Genomic DNA, 14,579 nt, shown 5'->3' on the forward strand with positions numbered 1-14,579 from the left:
ATCAATTTCATTAACACTCTTCCAGTCTCTCTTTTCTTTGGACAAAGAAGAGCTCAGAGATACATTAAACTTCCGTCACATCACTGACAAGCAACTCAACATTCATGTCCTCATTCCATGACCCAGCTACACTGCGGAGCAGGGCTGGAATCGAACACCTCCGCCTCAGTGAAGAGAAAGTGGCAGGGAGGAGACCCGGTTTGTCAACAAAGGGGAAGAACTACGGTGTTCTAATAGCACCTCCTAAAAATCAGAACTGGCAGAAGCCTGGGAAAAGTACCTGTCTTGCAGCTGGAGAGAAATATGACAGTAAGCAGTAATCACAGATGAGACAGTAAAGAGGAAGGATCCGGGGAACAAAGAATATTAACTTGCAGAACTGTACATACGTTTGAAGGTAGAGCACCAAAGAGGCATTCTGCAGCCCCACAGGATTACAGCGAATGGTGTAGTTAATGACTTGTGCAGAGGTAAATGCAGGCCTTCCCCAGTGGAGGTAGATAGACGATGAAGTGTTAGCTTTGGCATATAGGTGGTGGGGTGGTGGTGGAGGAGGAACCATACGATCACGGACAGCTGTTTAAACAAGAGAAGCAAGTTTTGTTTCATGAACTCTTTACAAATGTTGGCAGATTAAATAAGTCTGGGTAGATAAGTTTGGATCCAGATCTGATATTTCCCAAGGGTAGACGGCGCGCAGGGGTTTGGTTCAGACTGTTACATGATTTCTAGTGAAAATTAGCACCACATCAAGAGATCAGTCCCGTTAGTCTAATTAAAAATGGGTATAAAACATCAGCAGGAACAGTGGAAATATCTCTGAAAAACCATTGACGGGATGTAGGGACTAACCAGAACGACAAAGGAAGGAAGTGCTGCTTGCTATTTATCTTTCTTTTCCCAGTTGTATTTTACGTTTTATAAGTACAACAGAAGACTGTTGCTAAATGGTGCTTGGGGAGGATTTGGGGGATCTGTAGTTGTCACAAATGCTGTGATTTTTTTAAAAAAAAGTTTTATAAATTGATATTTTATTAGATTAAAAACACAGACACGCAGGGCTGCTATGGATCCTGAACTGCTCGGCTGTTACTAGACTGGATAATGCAGCTTCAGCACTTACAGACACATCCTGGAGTACTGACTGTTTGGTCTGCCTGGTAACCTTCTTCCATGCTATTATATGCCAATAGCCTTACATGGTACTTTCTTCTGGGATCTGCATAGACAGAAAAGGAATAATTAGATTACAAACGAAGAATACAGATTTTCAAATATCTACAGAAACACTAGGATGCTGCTGTGATCCGTTTGATCCTATTACAATTCTGGTTCAAAACATGCTCACTGGAATCAGAGAGTAACTCCAATCTTGCTCCCATTGTCCTAAACCAGCGTTATGTCATAGACTTCAGTGGAGTGGGATGAATCTCAATTTCCTTCCACGGCAGTGGCTCACTCTTGTGGCTGTAATGCTGGATTTTACTGACCATTATTCAGTGCATAGAAATAACATTCAGAATATAAAGTAGGCTATTGGAGTAGAGAGTGTAGATTAATTCCAGATACTGAGATTTGTTTCTGGAGATACAGGATGGAGTGAGATGGGACAAAGACAGGAGGGTGGGACAGGAATCAACCAAGAAACAGGCAGAAATTATATGGCCGTGGGTCCAGAGTTTACACAGTGAATACAATAATGCTAATTAATACATCTTCTGACTTATAACACTAGCTTTTAGGGGTTTTCTTTAAAGCTGATTCTGGCTTGCTTAATGGGTCACTGTCTACCTGATTTTTTTTTAAGCTGATTAGTTTTTAAAACGTCTGTTTTCTAATACAGCTCCCTTTATGTCCTAATTTAAAAAAAAAATCCTTTAAACATTTTGTTCCAAGGGTTTTTCTGCTTCCCTGGTGGGTTTTAGATGGATCTTTGGGGTAGGCCTAAGAGTAATCCTACCAAACGTGCTTAGGCCTTTTCTTTCTAGCCTTTGAAAATCTTCACCAAAGTAAACAAACTGAAAAATATAGAGAAAAAGTGTATTTTTTCTTCTAATCTCTCAGTTTTATTAAATTTGTGTGTTATTTGCAACAAGAGTGTACATAAAGTTTTCAGATTGATTTTCAAGTTGATAAGTGTCCCTTTAAGGAGTAAATATTCTGCTGCTGCTACATAAACTCTCCATTGCTATTGCTGGAATTCTTATAGTGCTATAGCATTGGGAGATCTGTTAGGATGTTTTCCTGTGTTATTGTTCGTGGATACAGGATCTATTTCCTTCCAAGAAGATTTAAGTTAAAACGGAATTTACAAGAGTGTGTTGGCCTTATCTGGTATTTTCTTCATCCTAAAATGTCTGCATCATAATTTTATTCTTTCTGAAATTAAACTATCTTCTTTTCTGTTTAAACTAGTATTTAATGCAGCCCATCTCAGACAATTCGAGTGGACTTAATTCAGTGACATTTCTTAAAACAAATATGACCCTTTGCTTAAGTTAAATCCTTAGCTCCCTCTGCAGGTCCTCTGCATTTCTAGTACCATCTTAAAATCTTGTTAACCTGAAAATCATTAAGTTATCATTATGGAAGTGTCACAATCTATATTTTGTAAAATGCTTTCATGATGGTTTTGAAATAAATGAATATATTGACTTTGGTAGATTCATATACTCAGACAATATCTAGGAGGGATTAAAGAAAAACAACAACTTTTAATGGGATTCTGTTGGGTAGGTAATGCTGCAAGTGAAGACTTTGTTTTAATTATTTTTTGTTACCAAATTTAATACAAATGATTTCATGATTTTAAGTTGTCAGTGAAAGAGTTTGTTTGGATTTAAATTCTCCCCTGCTGTGTTTAAAACAAACTTTGCAGCAAATAAGTGCATATGAGAATCAAAAAGTGAAACTGAACAATATGTTTTCACTGTCCAAGCAGAATATAATGCTACAAGTAAACAACAAATGATAAAAGGAAAATTATTTTTAAACATTCTGTCAATGTTAAATAATAAAGTGCTGTAGTAACACAGGTAAGGAATATTGTTTAAATTTTTTTAACCTGAAAATATATCTTTATAAATCTTTTAAGTCAAGTGCTATTAGTCCACAGACTACAATTAGAAAGGCAGATACAGATATCTAGATTGATTTCAAGGAAAAAAATAAAAGAAAATATGTCTGGATGGGTTTTAAAACTGGAAATTTCAGCAGAATGTCAAGATATCATGGTTGTCCCAAATAACTAAAGGAAATGAGAAAAACATCTGAGCATTTGAAAAACCAAAAATGAGAGAGAGATGAACATCCGAAGTATCCAAAAGTTGAGATATACCAAATCCTAACTATTAAAACTTCTTGGCACTGAAAAATTAGGATAGGAATCTCATAAAAATGGGATCTAATTCTTTCCAGGGCTTCCTGCTTGGCCAGAAACACCAGCACATGATATTTAGGTTCCTCTGATTCTAGCTGAGAGATCTAAGAAAATTTTATTTTTTAAACTTACATTTAGTTATAAGAACTTATCTCAACATCTCAGAGAATGATTTTTGTGGTGAGGTTTATAGGAGCTGTTTTTCATTTATTATTTGAATTGAGTTCTCCCATCCTTTCTTAGCAAAATCTGGAATTCAAATACTACTTAGCAGGCCTTTAAAGAGACACCATATAGCCAAGTGGTATTCAACTGACCAAGTTTCACCGTCTATCCTTTTCTTTATAAGTTCCTCCAGAGGAGACCCCTGCTGCATTTCCGCAAGACACAGGATGACAGACATGACAATCTATCATCCTGCAGAGCACCTTCAAAAACGCCTTGTGGCCTTTGAAAGTGGTCACCCAGAACTGATCATCTTCACTGTGCAACGAAGAATAGCTAAGGCCTAATGTCCTGCTGAGCTGAATGAGCCTGTGAGGTCTGTTTATACTCACTGCTTTTTTCTTAACCTGAATTCCTCATTAACACTTGATAAGACTTGGGGAGTGGAGGGAGAATTTCACTGCCAAAAGTCAATAAAGTAACTTTTAAAAAACATCTTCCCGTCATACTATTTTTAATCAGACTTTTTAAAATAAAAGCATCTGCAGTAGTCTGCATCAAGTACAAAATTTAATACAATTGCTCTTACTCTGGCATAATATGAAAAGCTTCAAAGACTGATCACATAAAAAACATTAGAGAGAGAGAGAGACAAGCAATCTGCTCCTTTTTAACACGGGAAGCTCTCTGAATTGTGTTTACTGTTTAAAAGCAAAGTTCTTTACATAACAAATCTGCTACACTTGAGACAGCATGGGTCAATTCCTAGCTAGGTTGTCTAGATCAAAAATTGAATCCATAATCCTTGTAGAGAGTTTACTAAGCTGCCATGCATTGCTGCATTTCACAAGACTCTAGGTTTCATGGCTGAGAAAGCACATATTGGCATTATAGCCTGTTACTACTAAAGGCTGCAGCACTATGTACTGGACTGAAAATCTAAAAAGAGCGGAGATCAAAAAGGAAAAAAGGAAAAAAAAAAGGATGTAAGAGGAAACAATATAAAATCACAAATTACTCTCATAATATTGGTACAATATCCAATTCAAAGGATATCTGCAAAAGATATATTGGTCAAGACTTTACCATATGCAAAACAAAGTCATCAATACCTACAGGTCTGTTTCTAGCTCAGATAAATCAGGAAAAGGAATTTTCACAATCTATTTTATGAAGGGGAAAGAAAATATTTTTGTTTTGAAATAGCTTGTATTTTTTAGAATATGAAAGGCATTATTTGTTGGGTTGATTTACAGGCTTGAGATATGATTTATTCCTAGGTGGCAATCCCAATACAGACTTGGCATAAACACTTTTATCTTACAGTTCATCAACTGGATCAAACAGTCTTTCCCTAAAGCCAGGCATATCCTTGGAGAGAAAACAAACTTAAGGGGCTTCCTTATCTTTATCCAGTATAGGTATCCTGAACAGTTTAAACATAAATCACTGATAAAAGATTGGTGATGGCATGCCCACCTGGGGGTCTGACAGTCTGGAGTTTAATATATGCCATCCATGTACATTAGACAGCAATGGGGTGGCTTCAGAACCTCATAAGTCAATGCAAAACCCACAGAGGCCATCGCTCATGCACGGAAGTAACACATCCCTGCCACAAAAGATTGTTGCTATTCAGCAACAACTGGGTTTAGGGATTCACTTAACCAACTTCACAAAAAATTCAGTATCTTAATTGAATTAAAAAAACTGAATAGAAAGTAAAGACATTGGCTGGGTGTGATATATTTGAATAGTTTGATATAATTATGAACGAACGGTTTAATCTAACTCTAGAATGTTTTCACAAGTTTTACTGTAATTGTACTTTACAGTACATAAACTAGTGGATAAACTGTGAAAACATTATAGACCAGATGCTCAGATGATATTATCTGGCATAGCTCCAGAGGTCTTAGTGAAGTTATGCTGAGGATCTGGTCCATATATCTGGTACCAGCAATAAAATCAACATTAAAAAATATATACATGACTTCAACCATAAATTGTACTTTGATAGTGAGATTTCAATAAAATAAGCATCGGCAAGAGCCAATGTGTCTAAAATACATGGATTCTTTTAAAACATATTTACTTAAATGATCCTGATAGAGATTAACCTTCTTTGCTCAAAAGTATTAATATTTAACTAGTCTTGATGTAGGACCTACAGAATCTTCTCACTAGGCTGAAAAGCTGTGCAGTTTCTGTAGGTACTTTAGTATCTTCTGGTGAAATGATATTTTGTAATCCACATCCCTTCAGTTCACCCGCCCACAAAATACTTCAGTGAGCCACTACTACTATCTGATGTTTCTCACAGCAACAGGACACTAGGGGGGAGTATTCTCTCTCTTCAGCAGCTAACAGGTTTCATACAGTAAAACTACACAGCTAAATAAGATTAACACATTTTAAAATTATGTTTACTTAAATTTTAAGTTGCATTTTGGACTTTCAATTAAAAAGCATATATTATAATCTGAAATAACAGAAAATTGTGAAAGTGGTTAAAATTTCTCATAAGAGGTCTTGGTAACAAAGTTTCACTCCTGTACTTTATCTCATGCGATTCCAAAGGTGTGGTTATACCCATGCAATTCACAGTTACTAAGCATAACTATAGCTATAGCATATTGTTATTACTGCTATACACAAGTTATCAAAATCAAGTAAGGGCTATAAGAAAAATCTGATTCTAGGAAGTGTTTTTTTTCTATTAAGTTATCCATATTTATTCAGTATTTCATATAACAGAATGGTCCTGATGTCTCGGCACTGAATGGTGATGGATTATACAGGAATCCAATTAAAAAGGAGCTCTCAAGTTACAGTCCTATTTTCATGGAAAGTCAATTCATTCTCCAGGAAAATGAGGGCAACATTACTATAGAATTTTACTATGCACAAGGAATCCAGAGAACTGCTGAGCATTGTGAAAAGTCGAGGAGACTTGACTTCTTGGCAATACTGCTACTCAAGTATTTTAGAGCCTGCCATGCTTTATTAAGCATAACTATTTTACAATTTACTTAACTATATCTATTGACATCAGCTCTGCTTCTCGCAAATCTTTCACTTCCCTTTTAGTGAAGCCAATCAATGTCAAAATAAAAGAGTACTCTTTACAAAACGACAGTCAGCTAGGAATCCTTGTGTCCTAAGTAAGTTTTTATAACTCTTTAAAAGACTAGATTGAATGGAAACTTTTAAAGCTACATGAAATTACCATCTAAATACTATTTAAATATACAGGGCCAAATTTTCAAACTAAGGCACCCACTTCCAAATGTACTTATTCTAAATGGTACCAGAAATGCCATTTATTGTACACTGGTATAAAAGTAGCCAGTCTATTAATGTAAACAAGGACTTAACCACCAATGTGCCGGAACTGAGTTACAGTGTATGTGACAGAGCACCAAATTCCTTAGGATGAATAACATCACAATGTTCTTATTTAGTTCCAGAGTTTCTAAAACATTGTGGCAAATAAAGAAAAATATACCAGATCACCTTACATTGTCCAAAACACACTAAGCTTCTGCTGACACTCAGTGGCCTCTGAAATGAAAGTTGAAATCCTAGCTTCTGCTGGGATATGAGCAGTGATGAGCTGCCAAAGTCTTAAGAACCGGTTCCCTACTGGTTCTTCGGCGGCGGGTCCTTGACTCGCTCCGGGTCTTCAGTGGCATGTCGGTGGCGGGCCCGCCGAAGACCCAGAGCGAGTGAAGGACCCCCCGCCAAAGTGCCACAGAAGACCCAGTAGGGAACCGCCCAGTGAGTACAAGCCCCCTGTCCCATCCCCCCCACCTGACCCCCACCCACGTCCTGCCCCCGACTGCCCCCCTCTCCGACCCCGCAACCCATCAACGCCCCCGCTCCTTCCCCGACCAACCTCTCCCGAGACCCACCACCCTAACTGCCCCTGAGGACCCCCACCCCAACCCCACCCCCCACATTCCCCATCCCCAGACCCCCCCCCCATAACCTCCGCCCCCTGCAACCACTCCCTGCCCCTTATCCAACCCCTCCTCCCAGCCCCAGCCCCGCCTCCTTACCATGCTGCTCAGGGCAGCATGTATGGATGCCGTGCGGCCTGCTGGAACTCACAGACCCATCCCCTTACCATGCTGCTCAAAGCGGCAGGAGCTGCAGAGCTGCCCAGAAGCAGTCCAGAGCGCTGGCGCCTGTGGTGCAGCATGCTGAGGCTCTGCGCAAGGGGAGGAGGCAGGGGAGGGGCTGGGGGAGCCTCCCTAGCTGGAGCTCAGGCGGGCCGGATGTGGCCCGTGGGCCGGTGTAACGACAGAAAAACCTCCCTCTCCCAATTGCCCACCCCTTTAAGTACCGATTCTAAACTGGCTTCTAAACTAAACAACCGGTTCGCACGAACCAGCTCCAGATCACCACTGGATATGAGGAGATCACAGTAGCAGTTACTGCCATTTTACAGAAGGAAAAAGATTGCCTTTCTTTTGTAGATGTTTCCCCAAGTGATATAAGCAACATGGAGAGAGAAAGGAATGTCTCCCCACACACAGGTTGGTTCCATCTGCTGGAGTTATACCTTGTTACTGCCAGATGGTGTCATCATGCACTTCCAATGAATACACTGCTAGAAAGAGTGGGGGTGGTGCGGAAGGAATGTCTGGATGAGAAATCAGAGGATAACAAAAAAAGCAGCCCCTGATACCTTTGCCACTGGTGAAATTATTAAATATAATCATTCCACTCAAGACTGCACAAACAGAACTCCCAGGAAAGTCACTAAGAATGATTTTCTGCAATTGTCAGTTCTGTATTTTCTGTAAAACTTAAAAGATTTTCCATTATATAGATAGACCTTCCACATTATTTTATATATATAATAATAATATGGAAGAGTGTGTGTGTGTGTGTGTGTGTGTGTGCGTGTGTGAGAGAGAGAACATTTAATGTGTGCTCCCAAGAGCATATTTTACACATCAAACATCCTGCAGGACAAACTGATGGTCCTAAATCAAGAATTTTATAGAGCTGTGTTTGCTGATGTTAACACAGCCGACATTTTGGCTTTCTGGCAAATGCATCATAGAAAGCATCTGTTTACAAACTATTTAGCTGAGGTTAGAAGAGAGTGTAATATTGCAGCCCCTAAAACCCCTGTCATTGTTTCTTTCAGCTGCTGCATGTTTGTGAAGCTCCAAAGGCCTTGAAAGGAGCCAGAGCAGAGCCAACAGGTCAGGGCTAGATAAAATTAAGAAAGAATCCGAGGTCAGGACCATGAAAGAACTCCCCCCACCCCCACTCCCAGAACAGCCAGTCCACCTCCAGCAGCCTTTGATTCAATACTCATAAAGGTTTAAAAGGCGAGAGAGCACTCCAAAAGCTGAATTTGAAATTTAAAAAATAAATCATTCTTGGGGACATAAACAGATAAAGGAACCTAAAGAAAATAGGGCATTTTAGTACCACTTATTACTGGTTCATATTAAATCCAGATACTGGACACTCTCCTATATCTCACTGCTCTGAACGTCTCAGTTCTCTGACACACTGGAAAGAAAATGATTTCTCAGTAGATAGAAAGGCTCTCTCTCCCTCCTGCCCCGCCTTCCTCCAGGATGAGAATTGTATGGGATTGCTTAAGAAAACTGTCATTCTAGTGCTTGAGATTCTGAGCATACCAGCAACTTATACTTTTCAGCCCAAGATAGTGATTTAAAAAAAGCTGGGGAGGGGGAGAAGAGAACGATGTCAGTGTTGCCCTAACATACTAAAACAATTTAAAAACATGTTTTTTCTTTCAATTTAAAAGTTTTTGAAAACACTATTGCCCTATAAAGGCAGAAAGAACTGATAGGGTTAGATCCTTAGGTTTCAGTTCTAAGGATAAACTTATATGGCCAAATGCCCATTTTTAATTTAATCTTTTGTGCTACCCCCACGCCCACCCCTTTTTTTTTTTTTTTTTTTTTTTTGCGCATAACCTACAGGTCCATTGTTGTGTAGCAGTCCGGCTGGATAGTTCATTGGTCTGGCTTTCCAGGGTGACTGCACTGCCCCCAAGCCCATCCCTTCAACACAATAAACTCCAGATAATTATTCAGAGAAGAGGCCAGCAGCATGGGCTGCTGTGACATCTGGGTCATGGCCTTTGACATAGAATCTGGGGCTAGCCAAAGTCTGCTCCAAGCAACAGAGGTCCAGGGGAATTATTAAGGGGGAAGGGTGGGAAAAGGAGAACAGTGAGAAACACTATCCTTAAAAATGCACTTTTGAAGCAAAGTAATGTAAATACAGCAGAAACTTATTAGAAAAATAAGCAAATACATTTCAGATACACAAGGCAAACGAGAAGGAGACCAGTGCATCAAACAACACAATGAAATAAGAAGTTTGAAGTGGTGTTACAATATATATTGAGAGCAGTCTCTTTCCAAAATAGGCAATCCCCCTTCAGTAGCCCTCTCACCATTGTTAATATATTTTTAATATATTTCCATATTTTTAAAAATGTGTCTATACACTGCTCTAGGTATGTGTACTAGATAAGATGTATGGGTAACATACACAAACAAAAAGTTGTTATAGCAACACTATCACATTATACTTTAAACAATCTTCTATATGTGCATTGTGTGGCTATGTGACTTTTACTAGTTTAATTTGTGAGTGTTTAGGGAGGTTTTCTTTTTTTTAAAAAAGGGACTTGGAATTCCTTAGGTAACTAGAATTAAAACACAGCTCTGAAAATACAGAATGACACATTCTGAAAGCTTACAAATTACCAGAATTTCACATCCCAAATACTTCAATTTAAAGATAATTGAAGATGGAACAGAGACTGTCTGTGGTACTCCTGTTTTCCAAATAACTGAAAGGGAAATGATACAATTTTTCTTTCTACAACATTGTGAAAGTTTATTTGGGTAGAAACTAGACCATATGACAGATGTGAGTCAATCCCACTAAACAGTCTAGCTTTCTGTGGCTTTGGATGGCTCTTGCTTATTTGTCTAAACCTGAAAAGGCTCCATATATCCCTTTTGTAGCTTTGTTCTATCCCCTTGAAGGGCCTCAGGACAAACACCACCTCACACCCCCTTGCAGTAAAAACATCACCTCTCCTACTGCCCACAATCAGCAAAAGGGGGGGGGGGGAAGTTGCGGAACGAAATTCCCTGACCTTATCATTTAGGTATCTGAGTGGCTGCAGAAATAAAGGATCTATTTCAAGAGTTTCAAAATCTTTATGAAAAGACTAGGCAGATTTCAGAAATCCTGGTTGTTTGGCTGGTTTTTTTCTTTAGAGTAACATAACACAGTATTTCTTCTGGTAACGTGCAGATTGTTTTGGATCAGTTCCTATGCTTTTATTATTCTGTTTAAACTTTTTTCTAAAACAGGCGGGGAAAAGCCATCTTCCAGTATTATACTAATAATACACTTTAAAACATTTGATCTATCCTAATGCTAACTAGTTTGGGTTACAATTTTCAATCTGAGTCTTACTAAAGAAGATTTTGGTTCACATTCTTAAAAGCTGACTTGAAAGTGATACTAGAGGCCTGGACAAACACCTAATTTTGATCTTTTGTGCCCCTCTTTTCTTTTGGGAAACCTTTTCTTTTGTTGCTGCCCAGTGGGAGGAACGTAGCTCATTGGCCCTGCTCTGTAAGATGAGAAGACTGCCCCTAAATCCACCCCCTCCGAGTACAATCAGTTTAATGGAATTATGTAGAAAGAGGCCATCTTTGGAAGAAGAAAGGGGGTAAAGAATATCCAGAAGAGTCAACAGAGCCTTAATTAACCCATATTTCTAACATGGATACATCCGCTAGGAATTCATATAGTGAGCCTAATTTGCAGTGTTGTGCAATACTACAAGTATCCATGCTATATTTAGTGAATCGAGTAACATTATACTACAGAATAAAACTAGCTAAATGCTTCTATAACCACATTTCAACGGGGACACAATAGAGTTAAGGATTTACCCTTCTGGATTAGCAGGAAGAGACCAAGAACACAAACGATTTCCAAAATGAAGTTCAACCATTCCCACTAAGAAGAAACAGTTTTGATAATTTGCCTGATCTTTGTATTCATAGAATGCTCTCTCAAAAAAGCATCTAAACAATAGGGTAAAACTGTGCTACCAAATTTGGTTTAACATCTGTTTAAGTAACTGCCATGATAACACACATATATTGACTGTCAGACATAGAGCATCATCTTACAAACAATACATTTTTACGCTCCGACAGAGGGAATCTATTCACAGCACCCAAACTTCCCCTGAAGCTATGAAATAAATTTCCTTTCAGAACTAACATTTCTCTGTTGGGCTGTCATGGGTTCCCCATGCCATTTTGACCCTTTTGTGCAGCAAAATGAAAACACCATCTATCATTTCTTGTACTACAGTGACTTTCTAGGAGGTGCACAGTTTCATTGCAAAAACATCTGTGTTTGGTGACCCTCGTCCCAAATCCTGAGAATTAGGAATGCTGCTGTTGCAAGCATGCTTACAAAATGCAAGAATTTCAGGTAGGCTACTCACAAACAGCTTGGTTTTCTCCCATGGGTGTAGTTTGGGAGGAGCAGGGGGGCGTTGCCTTTCCCAAGGGCAAACCTTGGGCAGGCACAGAATTTGCCCCTCCATGCATGGCCCCATTGGCCCGACTGGAGCTCCCCCTCCAAATATAGAAGTCAAACTAGACCTATGATTTCTCCTCCATTTGATGGCAAACAGGAATTGCAATGGTTAACTTTCAAATTTCCATGTATAAAACAAGTCCGCAGTAACAGGAAAACTAGCAATGGATGAAAACAGAATATGTATAATCAAATGACCCTTATTTTATTTTTATTATGCCAAATATTATTTACACATCTCAGGCCCAACTGCAGATAGGGCCAACATTTCAGTCGTAGGTTCCAATTTTGTGGGTTCCTAAAGCCAGCTGAAAGTGCTTGTGCTGGGGCCTGTAAGTATGTCACACACCAACTGGTACTCACAGGTACAAATCAGGTAGCTGGGTACCCAATCTGCACATGCAGTGTGTATGTATATGCAAGTTTGTGAGAACAATCACTTACCTGCTCAATTTGCAGATGCAAATTCAGAGGCTGGTTAAGGACAATGAAAAATGTGGCCCTTAACTCCACTGAACTATAGGGTGACAAACTGAACAGCAGCTACAGAGAAGTTAAATAATGATCTAGCTAAATTTATCTAGGCATTTATAATAAACCAGTCTTGCCTTTAATACAGCTTTCTATAGCATCTTTAATATGTCATTTGCTGAAGTCAAATGAACCTGTATTAAAAATGGCTTAACAGACAGGGATGTGAGCAAGTTGTCTTTATAAGTCTGTTTCAACACAGACTGCTTCAGCGCACCCTCTGAAACATTGGCACATAGGATGCATAATGTTAAATTTGCAAAGCAATTTCCAGTTACAAGGGTTAATAAAACTGGAAGGAATGGATCCAAAAAAGGATTCTTGAACCAGCCATCAGTTATCACCTTCTAGGGATTCCACCCGTGTCTCAGGTCAGCAGGTGATCATGCATTTGTGTGGTGGGCCCTAGCGTGTGGAACTCATCTCATCTCCCAGGAGATATTCATCTCAGTACATCTCTTCACACACGTACATTTCTGACTATTTTTGTTACCTTCCTCTTCTCACCACCTTTTGCTTGCCTCTTTTTTTGTAGGAGATTCTTTGATATGTTGTCTAGCCTCCCTCAGACTTGGGCATAATAGATTATTATTAGCCTTTGATATTTCCCATCAACAATACCCTAACATGTGATAGCACTTCTAAAATATGCCTTGAAAGAAACAGCCATTTGCCACTAGATCAGAAATAATATCCAAGAAACTAGTACAGCCTCTGTTCTAATGCTATACTCAGTAGTATGTGTTGTTCATAGAAAGTGCTTTAGGAGGAATCTGCACAGGGGAGTTAACTGAAAGTACATCAGTGGGAAATAAAGCCTGAGATGCATGAATTTAATTTTGTTGTTTCTTAGGAATTTTCAAGCAGTCTAAAATTTGGTAAGGATACTCCTCTGAGTGGCCAGGTTTTTTTTGCTCCTGGTCTACAAAAACCATATTAACTTTTCAGAATAAAATCGATTCCATCTAAAAATTTGTTTCAACAATAGTTTCATCTCTTTGCAGGCCCAGGCTCTTCTGTCCTAGGATTATGCACAAAAATGAGTTACAGAATATTTTCTAAGCGGAGTAGCAGGTCAAGCTAACGTTGTTGCTTTTATGAGTTTTAGTCAAACACATAATGTTAACAGAGCTTTAAAAAGTATTTAATTCTGAGTCTTTTGGGAAACACTACGAGCTAAACTTCCTGCGGGTGTAAATGGGCATACCTCATTTCCATGCACTGAAGTTGGCCCTAATGTTCTCAGGCACTCAAATCTTTTCCTCCTCTTCACTGAACAGCAGTTTAATTCTCTAAGCTTTGCTCTAAGCATTGATATGCTTCCCCAAATGTTGTTTATTGTCTTTTAAAAGCAGCAGCAGTAGCAAAAGGGGTAGTCTGACAGGTTTTTAGGCCACCTGAAGCTTTTTGGAAATCCTAAGCTCCTCTGACTGACAGTACAGACTCTTGCTGTATCTTTACTCCTTGTGGGCTGCCCCCTCTCTGCATATTTTGTAAAGGCAAACAAGTTATTTCCCACTATTTGGAAATGGATCAAAATGTTTTGAGCCCCGGATAGTCCTGTTCTTTAAAGGATATATTCTATATAGAGTAGACACATGAAAATTAAAAAGTAATTGACTTTTGACGGGGGGTGGGGGGGGAAGGGGAGAAGTCCACAAATTTAGAAGACTGGAACATAATTTCACTGACTGTGTGTGTCCGTTTTCCAGATACGTTTATATGCTTTCATGCTTCTAAGGATGTGTTTCTTGGTATTATAAACTGGAATACAGAGGATTCAAAATTTTCCATCACAACTGTTTTTGACAGAATATTGGTTTTATGAAAAAAACAAAATGTTTCCACAGAAAGGGTCTGTTTT

At 38.9% G+C, this 14,579-nt stretch overlaps 1 protein-coding gene across 1 annotated transcript in view; it reads right to left on the bottom strand.

Moving 5' to 3' along the window:
* PRTG (protogenin) overlaps nucleotides 1-14,579 on the bottom strand; it is a 117,872-nt gene that overhangs the window by 11,878 nt on the left and 91,415 nt on the right. Inside the window, exons 12-13 of the mRNA XM_039492397.1 lie at nucleotides 1,124-1,219; nucleotides 390-576 (exon numbers count right to left, since the gene is read on the bottom strand). Of these exons, the coding sequence (XP_039348331.1) occupies nucleotides 390-576; nucleotides 1,124-1,219 (283 nt within the window). The remainder of the gene's footprint in view (nucleotides 1-389; nucleotides 577-1,123; nucleotides 1,220-14,579) is intronic.

This window comes from Mauremys reevesii, linkage group 10, assembly GCF_016161935.1.
Source record: "Mauremys reevesii isolate NIE-2019 linkage group 10, ASM1616193v1, whole genome shotgun sequence".
Lineage (NCBI taxonomy): Eukaryota > Metazoa > Chordata > Testudines > Geoemydidae > Mauremys > Mauremys reevesii.